This window comes from Cynocephalus volans, chromosome 13, assembly GCF_027409185.1.
Source record: "Cynocephalus volans isolate mCynVol1 chromosome 13, mCynVol1.pri, whole genome shotgun sequence".
NCBI lineage: Eukaryota > Metazoa > Chordata > Mammalia > Dermoptera > Cynocephalidae > Cynocephalus > Cynocephalus volans.
In genome coordinates, this window is record NC_084472.1 from 31,326,366 (window position 1) to 31,340,453 (window position 14,088).

At 41.2% G+C, this 14,088-nt stretch overlaps 1 protein-coding gene across 3 annotated transcripts; it reads right to left on the reverse strand.

The window, feature by feature from the left end:
- Positions 1-6,899: 6,899 nt before the first annotated feature.
- On the reverse strand, positions 6,900-13,752 carry ZNF396 (zinc finger protein 396). Of its 3 annotated transcripts, none has more exons than XM_063076492.1 (5): positions 13,680-13,752; positions 12,518-12,591; positions 10,962-11,452; positions 10,116-10,263; positions 6,900-8,699 (listed from the first exon to the last, which is right to left on the reverse strand). In XM_063076492.1, exons 3-5 carry the CDS (start codon positions 11,379-11,381, stop codon positions 8,245-8,247), a joined length of 1,023 nt encoding a protein of 340 aa, XP_062932562.1. In that variant the 5' UTR covers positions 11,382-11,452; positions 12,518-12,591; positions 13,680-13,752; the 3' UTR covers positions 6,900-8,244. The 3 variants fall into 3 exon arrangements, with proteins under 3 accessions (XP_062932562.1, XP_062932563.1, XP_062932564.1); XM_063076494.1 differs by lacking the exon at positions 6,900-8,699 and adding an exon at positions 9,488-9,721; XM_063076493.1 differs by lacking the exon at positions 12,518-12,591 and having other exon boundaries at positions 13,680-13,724.
- Between the last annotated feature and the right edge of the window lie 336 nt (positions 13,753-14,088).

Below are 14,088 nucleotides of genomic sequence, written 5' to 3' on the forward strand. Positions count from 1 at the left end.
GTTTTGTTCAATTTAAGTACTTACTGATTTTTTTTGGGGGGGAGCTAAATGGTATTTAAAAAATTTTTAATTTCCAGTTGTTCATTGCCAGTATATATAAATATAATTGACTTTTGTGTTATTTACTTTTGCTATGGACTGAATGTTTGTGTTCCCTCAAAATTCATATGCTGTAGCCCTAATCCCCAATGTGATGGTATTTGAAGGTGGGGCTTTTAGGAGGTAATTCAGTCATGAGGGTGGAGCCCTCGTGAATGGGATCAGTACCCTTATTAGAAGAAACACAAGAGAGTCCCTCCCTGCCTCCCTTCCTCTTTCTCTCTCTCTCTCTCTCTCTCCCCCTTCCCCATATGAGGATACAGCAAGAAGCCATCCCTCTGCAAACCAGGAAGCAGGCCCTCATCAGGCACTGAATCAGATGCCACTTTGGTCTTGGACTTCCCAGCCTTCAGAACTGTGAAGAATAAATTTCTGTTTTTAAAGCTACCCAGTCTATGGTATTTTTGTTACAGCAGCCTGAACTGAGTAAGACAACGTTATATCTTGCAACCTTGCTAAACTTCATTATTACTTTTAGGAGGTTTTTTTTGCAGATTCAGTGGGATTTCCTATGCAGATAATCATGTTATCTGCAAATAGGGAAAATTTATTTTTTAATTTCCAATCCGTATAGGACTTCCAGTACAATGTTGAATAGGAGTTGAAAGAGTGGACATCCTTTCTTCATTTCCAATTTAAGGGGGGAAAAGTATTCAGTCTTTCATAATTAAGGATGACATTAACTCTAGTTTTTTAGTAGATCCCGTTTATCAGTTGGAAGAAGTTCTCTTCTATTTTTATTAGAAGAGATGGTTATTGAATTTTATCAAAGACTTTTCCTATATCAATTGATATGACCATGTGGTTTATTTCTCTTTAGACTGTTAATATTATGGATTTCCTTGATTGATTCTTGAATACTCAGCCAATCTTATAATTCTGGGATCAACTCCACTTGTTCTGGTATTTTAATATTTTTATACATTGCTATATTCAATTTGCTAATATTTTGTTCAGGATTTTTGTGCTTATGTTCATTAAGGATGTCGAATTGTAGTTTTGTTTTCTTGTACTGTGTTTTCTTTGTTTGTTTGTTTTTCTTTCAGCTTTTGTATTCTCCAATTGTTTAGGCTGGATCATTTCCATTGATCTATCATTATATTCTCTCTCATCTGCATTCTTCTATTAAGCCCATCCAGTGAATAATTTATTTTTGTTGTTGCATTTTTCAACTCTAAAATTTCCATTTGGTTGTTTCTTATAACTTCTATTTCTTTTTCTATTTCCTTCCTGATACTTATCTTTTCATTCCTTCACCCTTACATCCTAAGCATGATTATAAAACTTGCTTCAAAGTGTTTTTCTGTTAATTCTAGCATCTGTATTATCTAGGCATTGGCATAATTTGATTTTCTTTTTCCTTGGAAATTGAGATATTCCTGGTTCTTCCTATGCCTAGTAATTTTGCATTGTATCCTGCACATTTTGAATATTATGTTATCAAATTCTGGGTATTATTTAAATCATAAGGAGAATGTTGGTTTTGGGGTTTGCTTGTTTATTTGTTTTAACAGGCAATTGCCCTAGTTAGAGTCAGGTCACAAGTTCTGATCTGCATTGTGTGGGCTGTGGTTCCAATGTAAGTTAAGATTTCAAACATTTCCAGTGCAATTCAGGTCTGTCCTTTCTGTGTGCCACCCAGTGGCCAGTCTGGGGCCTAGGCAGTGAGACTACCCTGTAACTCAGTTCTCAATGCCTGTGATCTGTTTAGGGTAAACTCCACACATGCTCAGTTTAGAGGTGAGGAAACGGGTTCATACACAACCTTAGGGGATCATACTTCATCTCCATCCTCTTTGCAATAACCTTAAAACTTTCTGGCTGCCTAGAGCTTCCTTTACCATTTCTCCAGCTAGAAAGCTGGGGATTGTTTCCGCACTCTGATGTTTACTTCTCCCAACTGTGTATGCATCCTGGTCCAAGCAGTAAAAGGACACAGAGATTAAGAAAATCAATGGGTATTTGCCCATGCTCCTGGGACCAGAGCAAAGGGTTTCCCTCCCTCTGAGTTTAGGGTGCCTTCCCAACTACTTCTGCTGTTACTGTGCTGCTACAGCTGCTGCTGCCGCCACTGCTGTAGTATCGCCTGGAGTTTGGGGCAGATGGGAAAGGAAATTAAGAAAAAACATATGGGATTTCCCTCATCCTCTGAGCCTTAGGAGCCCCCTTTCCTATTCTTTAGGCCAGAAACAGAACACTCGTCTTGGAACTCTTTCTGTCCATTCTTTGTGCACTTCTGAGTTTCAGGCAGCCTTTACATCTAGGCCAGGAGACACCAAGGGGGAAAAACGTAAATTCAATGCTAGTTCAGTGGATCTTCAAATTCTGGTCCGCTTCCCCAATCTGCTTGCTATCAGTTACTTGGAAGAGTCCTCGGATAGCTGCTCCACGCATTTTGTCCAGGATATATAGTTCCCCTCAGCAGCAGAGACAGAGTGGGGTGCGCCTATTCCATCTTCCCTGGGACCAAGGCTCTGTTCTTATTTCTATCATTTTTCCCCTTCTACTTACTTTGGTTTTAAATTGCTCTTTTTTATTCCCTTGGATTCTTAAGGTGGATGATAAGAAAATTGATTTCAAACCCTTTTTCCTCTTCTAATATAATTGTTTAAAGGAATGTATGGTACATCAGGACCTCAGTCTTGCTTCCCTGCAGTTTTCTTAGCTCCTCCCTCCACATGTGTTGGCTTCATCTTCCAGCTGATGCAGAATTTCCTGGCATTATAACAAGTCACAATAACATCTGGGAGTAGAAAGGTATCTCCTCTCCCATAAGTCTCTTTTTTAAAAGAAAGTAAAATTTTCCCGGAAACCATGGAGCAGGCTTCCCCTCCTGTCTCATTGGCCTGGAAGGGGTAATATGCCCATTCCTAAACCAAAAGCACTTGCAGGTGGAATAGGATAGTTATGATTAGCTTAGACTAATCATTTGAGGTAGAATGAATTTTGAGAAGTCAAACTGTAAATAGCCAATGAATGAAAGGCAAAGTTTAAGGGGCTATTCTAGTTCTGATGCAGCCCCACTGACATGTCCAGCTGGAGATACCCTACCTAGAATCCTGTAACTCCTTTCACAATGGATAGACTACAGCCAGCAAAGCTACGTAGGAAAAGAGAGTAGATGTCTATCTGGCTGACCATTAGCTCTGACACCAGAGTTCCATACTTATGTAAGCTGCCTCTAAATGTCATGAATAAGCATGACCCCTCAGTTGAAGACAAGCCAGTTAACCTTAGCTAAATTCAAATTCAGATAAATTAAGAAACCCAGACAATAAGGTACATCGATTGTGTAGAATTTCCAGAATCAATAATGAATTTAGCATACAGTTTTATACAAGAAAATACTTTGAACCTAAGATTGAAATTCCAACTAATTTTAATATTATATACTAGCCATGCAGGATTCGTGGCCTCTATCATCCATTTGAATCCTCTTATAGGGCTCCTTGGGTAGTCTAATCATTGCCTGTCCACCATGTTAGTGGCAAAGAGAACATTATCTGGGCTCACCTTGAGTCACTAAGCATTTGTCTGGATTTTATCTTCCAGATCCTCTGCCTTTCAACAACATTCATTCTACTGGAGTTTTTTTTTTTTTTTTCTTTTGTAAAATATAAGCTTTATTAGAGCAGGGATCATATAAAAGTGATTTCATTTTTGTTTCTTCCAATGGTTTTGTTTTTAATTATGGTAAAATACACATAAAATTTACCATTTTAACCATTTTTAAGTGTACAATTCACCACTACATATTTCCAGAAATTTTTCATCAACTTAGCCAGAAACTCTGTATCCATTAAACAATCACTCCCATGTCCTTCTCCCCCTCACCCCTGGTAACCACTACTCTTCTGTCACTGTGCATTTGCCTATTCCAGGTACTTTATATGTGAATCATACAGTATTTGTCCTTTCTTGACTGACTTATTTCACTTACCATAATGTTTTCAAGGCTCTCCTCATTTCAGCATGTATCAGAATTTCATTCCTTTTAAAGGCTGAATAATATTTCACTGTATGTCTATACCACATTTTGTTTATCCATTTATCTTTAGATGGGTATTTGGGTTGTTTCCACCTTTTGGCTATTGTGAATAATGCTGCTATAAACATTGGTGTACAAGTATGTGTTTGAATCCCTGCTTTCAGTTCTTTTGGGTATACACCTAGAAGTGAAATTGTTGGATCACATGGTAATTCTACATTTAACATTTTGAGGAATCACCAAACTGTTTTCCACAGTGGCTATGTTCCCATTAGCAATGCACAAGGGTTCTAATTTCTCCATATCCTTGCCAACACTTATTCTCTATTTTATTTTTGTTATTCATAACAGCCATCCCAATGGATGTGAAGTGCTATCTCGCTGTGGTTTTTGATTTGCATTTCTTTAATGATTAGTGATGTTGAGCATCTTTTCGTGTGCTTATTGGTCGTCTGTATCTTCTTTGGAGAAATGTCTATTCATGTCTTTTGCTCATTTTTGAAATGGGTTGTTGGTTTTTTGTTGCTGAGTTGTAGGAGTTCTTTATATATTCGGGGTATTAATCCTTCTTGGATGTTTGATTCTCACATAGTTTTGTTCCACGAGCATTTGAGTGCCTCTTATGGGCCATGTATTACTCCAGATGCTTGCGAAACAACAGTAAATGAGGCAGCTCCTGCTTTCAAGAAGCATAAAATAGTGGGGTCAATCCAGAAACAGATATCGTGTCCATTTAGTGGGGGTGAAATTATCACATTCTCAAATATGCAAGGAAAATGTAGCTTATTTTTTATAACAGATGTGTTTGGTCCTTGAATCTCTACCCTATAGGGTGGGTGGTGGTGAAAGAATTGAATTAAATCATTCAGTCCATGTTTAAGTTCAACTCCCTATGGTGGCTATTTCTTCCTCTGCCCTTTTCTGCCACCTAGATGTTAGGAAGCAGGGATTACATTCCTTGTGGTGAAGTGGTGCTGTGGATTGGGTGTTAGATGGGCTTGCTGTCCTGATCTCTGGTCTCTATTCTGGGCAGCTGGTCTGCTGTGGTGCTTGCTCACCAAAACTGCAGCAGCGTATGATCTGTTCTTTTGTCTGGGCTGGAGGCCAGTATCCCTTCCTCGGTGACTGGCCTCCACCCTGGTTCTAGGAATAGCTATAGACCCTCTCTAAAGGATCCTAGCCTTGTGGATCCTGCAGCTCTTAGCTACAGGACTCACAAGGTTACTTTGCACGATTATCTTAACTCTCCAGCTATACAATAAGCTATTTTCCTGTAGGTAAGCTGGAAAATTTGGTGATAGGAGGTTGTAAGAGTTTTCATCTTTTTTTCTTTAATGCAGGAGGCAAAAACATAGTCATCTGCCCATTAAGAGAAAGATGGCAAAGGAGTAATATGTTCTCAGTCAGTCTCCATTTGCCTTACTGCTTTCCCTCTAGAGGTTGAAAATACTTGCTGTTCCAGACACACTTGCAACAAGGAAACATAAGCAGAATTTTGATGAGTTTTATTGGAAAGCTTTTGTTTTTCTGAGTAAAGGAGACAGGCATGGCTAGTGCCCCTTTTCCTCTTTCTTTCTGACTTGACTCCACATGTAGTTCCTGGAGCTGGGACAGCTCTCTTGAAAATCTGAGAAAACTAGCATGAGGGAAAGGCTAAAAGAAGGACAGAGACATCAGCCAGATCAGTCATCATCCAGCAACCACCCTCCATATTTCAGGTTGTAAACTTGTTTAAGCCACCAAGGATGGATTTTGCACCCAGAGACAACCCTAATCTGATACAGGAAGGTTTAAGGACAGTGATGAACATCTGACTTGGTCTCTGAAGAGAATGGGAGAGAGGTAAAGAGAGAACATAGAATTATTGCTGATTCTGATGGCCCAGATGAAGTGAAATTCATAAAACAATACCAATTTCATTTTGGAGCATTTACTATCCCTGGAAATTAATCAATCTAATGGGGGCCCTAATATCATGCTAATTTTTATCAAGGTTAGCCGAAGTTACAGTAATTCTCCTTTTAGATAAACCAGTATCACCTACTCATTAGTAGACCTATGTAAGCGCCAAATAACTCAAAGTACACAGCAACACCCTTTAAAAATTCATCATGTACTTAGATGATATGATTCATACCACTGTCTGGTGGAAAATTTCAGATTATTCACAATAAAGAGAATGCAATCTTACAAAGATTATGGCAGCACCAAGTGAAGATAGATGCTTCCCTCAAAATACCTGATTTAGATTCTGCCATCTTAGTCACATAGAACCTAAGAAGTTTTTTCCATTAATAAGCAGTAATTCAAAATACACATATCTCTGAGGCATTTGTTCCTTTAATAGATTACTTGTTCCTCTCTTTAATTACAAAGAGAATGGGCCCCAAATAAAATGACTCCCACATTTTTAATAACTGAACATATACAAAACCCAATATATATTCATATTCACTAGAGCTACAAAGCATAATCATTATCAGAAAATTCTGTAATAAAATTTGCATTCACTTCTCCCCCTAATATTCTTATATTTATCAGTATACTAACTAAGCAGAGCACAGTAATTCCACATTTGTTTCTGGAGTTACTCTAAGCACTAGACATGGTTGGATTTTCTAAGAATGAAATGTTTATACTTTGTGAGGAACCCAACCAGACAAAGAAGTTGACTATGAACCTCTTCTTCCCTTCTTCTTCCAAGGACTCTCATTCTAACACTTGCCTCCCTATTGGGTAACTATAGCACCATGGGAAACACAATGTGTATTCTTATAATATTATCAGAATTTTATCAAGAATCCCCAGAAAAAAGAACATTATGTTGTATACTGTCAGAATAATTCTAATAACACACGTCAGTCATTTTAGTTTTAAACAAGGAGTCTGTTTGGATTAAACATGGGTAAAACTTCTAGCTACCTATATCCTAAAGATGATAGTCCAAATAAGATATCCCACTATAATGGTGAGGTTCAACAATTGTTCACAAGGGACATAGTACACTCTTTAAATTGAACTTTAATAATTTCTTCATTTGTACATCATCATCATCCAGGGTCTCATTTTGTGACAGCACGTCTAGAAACCCATCTTACTAAGAATGCGTAAGACCCTGAAAAGGCTGTTTTGTGATGCTTGAAACATATTCACAGCTGATTTATGCCAGAAAAGGGGACACGAAGAATACTGAATGATAGTCATCAGCTGTTAGGGGCTTCCTTTTCCAGGTAAGCTCTGGTATACTTCTCCATTATGCACTGCACTTGCCAACATTTGTATTACATCAGTTTTGTTTGGATGGTACTGTTCTTCTTCTCCCTTTTTTTTTTTTTTTTTAGTTTGACTTTCCTTTTTTTTTCTTTATATTAAGATGATCATCAATCTTATATAAGCACCCACAGAATAGCACCTCATTTATTATGAAAACATTCCTTATGTTTAGGCCACTCCTTGAAGACATGTGCAAAGTCATCTTAATGTTTCCATTGAGTTATTTCCAAATTACATTGTAAAAGAGACTATTTTTTCCAACAGAGGAAATTCCTTAATATCATCAGTAGTGTGTAGGCTCTTGTGATCTTTCATAAGGTCCTTTTAGGGACCTTTATTCATTTCCCTTCTAACAATGACCCTGGACACTTCAGCCTATGTCTAGAGGTATATACTGTTTTGGGTCGATACTACTGTCATATTTTGAATCTCGTAACAAAACACGAATGAGAAATTTGCTAAAATGGGCTTTAATCTCTGGTCTTTAGAGTTCTAGTGCTCAAGTTACGAAATGGAGAATATCTTTTCTATGCTGAGTCAGTCACACATTCCTTCTAAACAGGGGAAAAAAATAACTATATAAAAAAGTACACACTAGTTCATTATCTGTGTTAATAATGGAAATAGTAGACTATGTCTGAGAATGTCTTTTCAAGGGCTACTTAGGGATGGAAAGCCGAATTAAGCTTTGGAATCTCAAACATCTGAACTGACGCTGTACTGATAAGTAGAAAAGCAAATGACATATTCCACATTCTCTCCTATGGCTTTTATGACCCTTGAAAAGAAACTGGGGCCCACTAAAACCACCAATTTATACTAAGGGAGTATACCTTGTGTCTTCTCTTGTGCTGAAAAAGTTCTTAGTAAATGCTTTGATTCCCTCATGACACTAATGGGACTTTTTCTCTAGTGTGTCTTTTCCTATGCCTTACAAGATTCGAGCTCTGACTAAAGGCTTTGCCGCATTCATGACATTTGTAGGGTTTTTCCCCAGTGTGGGTTCTTCGATGCTGAATCAAAACTGCACTTCGGCTGAAAGCCTTTGCACACTCATCACACGCATAAGGTTTCTCTCCACTGTGGATTCTCTGATGTAAAATAAGGGCTGAGCTCTGGCTAAAAATTTTGCCACATTCATCACACTTGTGTTGTTTTTTTCGAGAGGGGTTTCCCTGTCTTCTTTCAAACCTGCCATCTTGTTCACAGGTTGCTCTATATGTGAAACTCTGGGAGGCATTCATATGAAGGGTGTTGGAAACATTGCAATGCCATTCTATGCCTGAAGAAGTCTTTTGCCTCAAAGTTGATTTCACATTTATAGTTTTGGTGTCATCATCTGAAATAATACACAGAAAAGCAAATGTCACCAGTTTTCTCTTCCAAATGCAAGAAAGGGAAATAGAAAGATTCAAATAAAATATATGTGGATTATTTATTATCTAGCATGTCTGTAAATCGATAGGACAATGTGGAGGATAGAGAAGGTGAGAAAAAATATTGAGATTATGAGGCAAAGAGAAAGGTTTAGATGCTGAGGAAGCAGTCAACTATACAGATGCAAAGCTCTATGGAAAAGGTAGAATGGTGAGTAGGGGTAGAAAAACAAAAAGGTACTTAAAAAAAATTCATGGAAAGATTGGTATTATCTTTTAATTCTATTTTTCCCCAAACTTTTTGAAGTGCTCTCATATGTTAAAGGCTGAGGCAGGTCTGGAAGAAAAGAAAGGGCCTAAAAGATGAGCAATCTTTTATAAATACCTTTCTACATTTCTGCATTTTCTTTGTTTTTCCTGTAGTTTCTTATCAAAATTCACCTGGAAAAATCCTAACTTTGCTGAGCTATCAGCCTCCCCTAGAACATAAAAGAAGCAGGGATGGGGTGAAGATTTTCCCAAGTGGGATTTCCTTCCTAATCTCTAGCTCCCACTTTATCCAGGATAATCATATAGAAGGAGGGTATCTACTCAAATGTCACTTCATCAGAGAGGCCTACCACTCTATATAATAAGACCCTATCCCAACCTCATCTATCCCCTTTATTATGCTTTGTTTTTTTCCCATAGCACTTATTTTTTTAATATCTGCAATGGAAGAACAGATTGCCATGCCAGCCATTTCGGAACACTTTTGTAAAAATTGATGCAAATAGCAACAGAGGCCAGTTGAGGATGTGAGGGAGTAGAGAACCATATGCAAAGCACTGCGAGACAGAGTAAAGTCATCTTAGCAATAAATTAGGTGATTTTGCTACCAGATCCCACCAGTAACTGAGCAAGCAGTTACACAGGAAATGATGATGCAGATCAGCGGTCTCTAGACTGTGTAAGTGGGAGTCCCACAGAAGGGCCTCAGGGGTTGCTGGAAGGTAAAAGAAATGGGAATGAGGCTGAGTTGGAGACCATGTGGGTTGGGATGGCTTGCTCCTGTTTCAGACAGAGTAGTTGTGTTTTCATCTGTTCTATGTATTAGAACTCCATGTAAAATCTCATTTGAGAAAAGGGCCATCCTACTTAAAAAGGTTTGAAAACCCTCATGGAGATGATGTCAAGGATTTAAAATGTGAAGATTTTATAAGAATTTATGAAAAACAAATGAGAACAAAATACTGAGAATGTTAATTTAGTAGGACGAATAACAGAGCAAGTTCCCGCAGTGAGGAGATGACGGGAAATTTGAGACCTCTTGCATAAAGCAGTATGTGTAGCAGAAGCCCCCTTCACCTCCCACCATGAACTGAATCCTGGCCCCTCACCATTCTGTCTTAAGGAGTGCAGCTCCCACGATGCCCCCTGGAGCTGCTTCTTTACAGGCTTGAGCTGGCTACTTGGTAACTCTTCAGTGCTTTCCCAAGGTGCTAGCTTCTCTGTAATCACGTTCTTTCTTCGTCCAGAAAAGAAGACCTGAAAACAGGTATAACTGAGGCTAAGGAAGAAAATCAGGTTGGGACTTCAGGATAAAATAACAAAAAAGAAAGTATGTAAAAAATATCCTGGACACAGGAAAAGGGAGGGAAAAAGTAGAGCCACATTCTATTTTCTGGTACACCCATGAGTACATTTACCAGCCTACACATCCAGTTGTGCTGAGTAGGAATACAATTTGATAGCTCTACCCCTGCTGTGGACTGAATGTCCCCCCAAAATTCATTGAAGCTTAATCCCCATTGTAACTGTTAAGACGGTAGAAAATCCTATTATGGTAATTGAAAGGTGGGGCCCTAAAGAGGTGATTGGATTGTGAGGACTATGCCCTTGTGAATGGATTGATTCATTCATGGAGTAATGGGCATGGTTATGATGGCTTTAAAAGGAGAGCTAGTGAGAAGCTTAGCTCTCCTCTCTTGCTCAACCATTTCACCATGTGATACCCAGCACTGCTGCAGAGTCACCACCCAAGAGCAAGGCCATCACCAGATATGTTCCCTGGACTTTGGACTTCCCAGCCTCCAAAATGTAAGAAATAAACTTCATTTTCTTATAAATTACCCAGTTTCAGGTATTTTGATAAGTAACAGAGTCAGACTAATACAGCCTCAGTGATGTGCCAGTACACTCCTGACTCAGCCAGGCCTATTCATCCCTACAGGTGCCCTTCTTACCTGCTCAGCTGGCCTGTCGAGCTCTCTCTCCAGCTCCTCCAGCATGGTCACGGCTTCCTCTCCACTCTCTGGATGATGCTTCTGCACACAGGCCTGTAGCTCCTTGGGCAGGATGGCCAGAAACTGCTCTAGCACCAGCAGTTCAAGGATCTGCTCCTTGGTGTGCACCTCTGGCCTTAGCCAGAGATGACAAAGTTCCTGGAGCTGGCTCAGAGCCTCCCGGGGCCCAAGTGAATCCTGGTAGCCAAACTGCCTGAACCGCTGGCGGAAGGTCTCTGGGCTATGGCAGCTGGTCCAGTGGAGGCTGGGGTCTGGATCATAGGCCTGCTCTTCCTCTTCTGTCTTCACTATCACAATCCTGTCAGGCTTCTCTGAAGTTTGTGGAAGGAGTGTTGATGACTCTTTCAATTTTGCAGACATTTGGACTTGCAACAGCTCAGGACTGCTAGGCTTTAATTTTAAAGGAGGTGGGATTCTCCTTATAGACACTCCTTAAATATGATTAAAGAAACAAGTGGAAACAAAACAAAGACCAATGCTCCTTAGAACAAAACAACTAAGAGGGAGGAGGGAGGGAGGTTTTGGTAAGGGGTAACAATAATCAACCACAATGCATATGGACAAAATAAAATTTTAAAAAAAAACAAAAAAAACTAAGATTAGAAACATAAAACGGTACAGAAAATACCGACCTCAATCTTAACATAAACCATACTTCCAAAGAACAGTTCTGTAAGAGAACTGAAGAGCTAAGACTCATTAATTCACATGCATGAGTAATTCCCAATTTGTTCTGAAAACCATGTCAACAAGGCTGACTGAATATTACAATAAGAGATCACCAGGAATGCATAGGAACTCCTGAAAACAGAAATAAGGGAAGCCTGAGAAAAGCTGTGACTCTGGAACAGATTCAAAGAGCCAATTATTTTACCTAGTCTGCTGCAAAAAGCTTGAAGAAATAGTCTCATGAGAGAAGTACTTTTGTGTAGATTTTTGACATTAAAGAAAACATTCAAAAGGAAAAGCAATCGCATATTCCTCCATCTCAATGTACTTGCATTTTTTTCATAGTCACTTCTACTTCCCATTCACAACTTCTGTATTATTTACTTAACTATCCCTTTATTGCAGAATATTTAGTTTGGTTCTAATTTCACCATTACAGATAACGCTGGGAGGCACATCTTCATGAATATACTATTTTTCTCCCTCTAAATTATTTCTTTCAAGATGTCCCAATGCCTCTGTTTATTGGGGTCAAAGGAGAGCGGCATATTTTGTCTTGCAATGTATTATCGAACAAACTGTAAAAAAGACTATAATTTCACAGTGCCACCAGCAACATAGTGACATGTGAGAGCAAGAGTTTCTCCAAATATTAGTTTGTTAGCAGGAAGGGGGTGGGGAAAACACTTGTCTTAGTACTACTTTAGTGTATGTATCACCAGTAACTAATCCGATTTTTTAAATTGGGCAGTGGGTATATGTTACCGTTTGTACAAGTTCAGCAAATGAATTTAAAAATTTAAAAATCAGTAATTTAAAAATCTTACATGTGCGCCCATTCTTCCTCCGGCAGCCTGCCGCTTGATTCTTTTTCTCACTTCCCCAAGTGCTGTCCTAGGCACTGAAGATACGGGGGTGACCTGAATTAAAGCTGCGGCTTCATAAAGCTTATGTTACCAAATAAATGATACAACTTTATACAGTGATCTGCTATGATGGAAATGATAATGGCAGGCACATATAGAACTTACTATGTGCTAAGCAGTGTTCTAAGCACCTTAATAAATACAAACTCATTTAAATCCTCACAAAAGCCCTAGGAGGTTATTTTTATCCCCATGCTGTAAATGAGGCCCTGTCATAACAAAACCAGATACTGTGGCCAAGGACAAAGGGCAGGGCTGGGATCTGAATCCAGGCCATGCACACTTATGCGCGGTGCTATGCAGGCAGGAGACAGGAGAGGCCCCTCGGGTGACCTCTGCTCAAAGTCCCAGCGCAGAAGAGGAAGCGGCTGAGAGCAGCACATCCAGATGATGCTGGGCCGGAAGTCTGGGGGATGAGACTTGAGAGGCGGCATGGGTTGAGGTCACACAGTTTGGAGCCCTAAGGGGCATGTGAGGGACCCTAAAGCTAACGCAGCCTTCCGGAAGTCGCAGGAGAGACTGAGACACACTCGCCGTTGGAAAGCACGCTGCCAATTCTCCATCAGGAGCGGAAGCCGTGCGTCTCCACAGCTGCTCTCAGCTCTGAGCCTGAGAAGAGGGAACCGAACCCCCAACACCTCACCACGGCCTGTAACCAAGGTCCCTGGAGGGGAGGCTTCGCCCAGAGCCCCGGGTCCAGGGGTCTTTTCGGAGAGGAACGACCCTCTTCGCCTCGCCTGGTGGGCTGGCGTCCGACGGTCCCGGACACCCCACCCCACCCCCACCAGCCACGAGTAAGGGGCCCGCTGCCCCGCCGCGCCCCTCCCGGACCGGGACCAGCCTCGGCGAGACGGCGGGCGGGAGGCCCACGGGCACAGCCAAGGGGACCCGCGCCGGGGGTGCGCGGACGAGGTGGGGGGAGGGGGCGCCGGAGGGGTGTGGCGAGGGGCCGCGCTGAGGGAGGGCCAGCGCCGAGGTCCGCGGCCGCCCTCCCCTCCGCCAGCCCAGGTGAGGGCCGCTTCTGCCCGCGGCCTGGGGGCCCTGACGAGGCCTCGGCTCTCACCTCCGGGCCGGGAAGGCCGGACCCAGCGCTGTCCGGGAGAAACGCTGCGAGCACCCGGCTGGAAGCTGCTTCCGGTCCGCGCGGCGGGGCGGGGGCGGGGGCGGGGGCGGGGGCGGGGCCCGGGATGTGGGAGCGGTTGCCATGGAGATGAGTCCTCGCGGCTTCTGGCGCCCTTGGAGGTCGCTCCCGGGGCACGGGAGGGCCTTGATGGGTGGGAATCTACTGCTCGGTGCCCCGTTCAAATAAACTAGCATTGTTGGGTTGTTTTGTTTTGTTGTTTTTCACGACTGGTGCAGGGATCCGAACCCTTACCCTGGCCTTGGTGTTATAACACCCGCTCTAACCAACTGAACGAAATATTGTTTTTTTTACTTACTTTATTTCAGTTACTCTTTCCATAACTCAGTAA

Coding starts and splice junctions, on each gene's coding strand:
- ZNF396 (XM_063076492.1), bottom strand. CDS start 11,381: ATGTCTGCAAAATTGAAAGAGTCATCAACACTCCTTCCACAAACTTCA. Junction 10,264..10,961: donor TCGACAGGCCAGCTGAGCAG/GTAAGAAGGGCA, acceptor ACCTGTTTTCAG/GTCTTCTTTTCTGGACGAAG. Junction 8,700..10,115: donor GCACTCCTTAAGACAGAATG/GTGAGGGGCCAG, acceptor GTATTATTTCAG/ATGATGACACCAAAACTATA.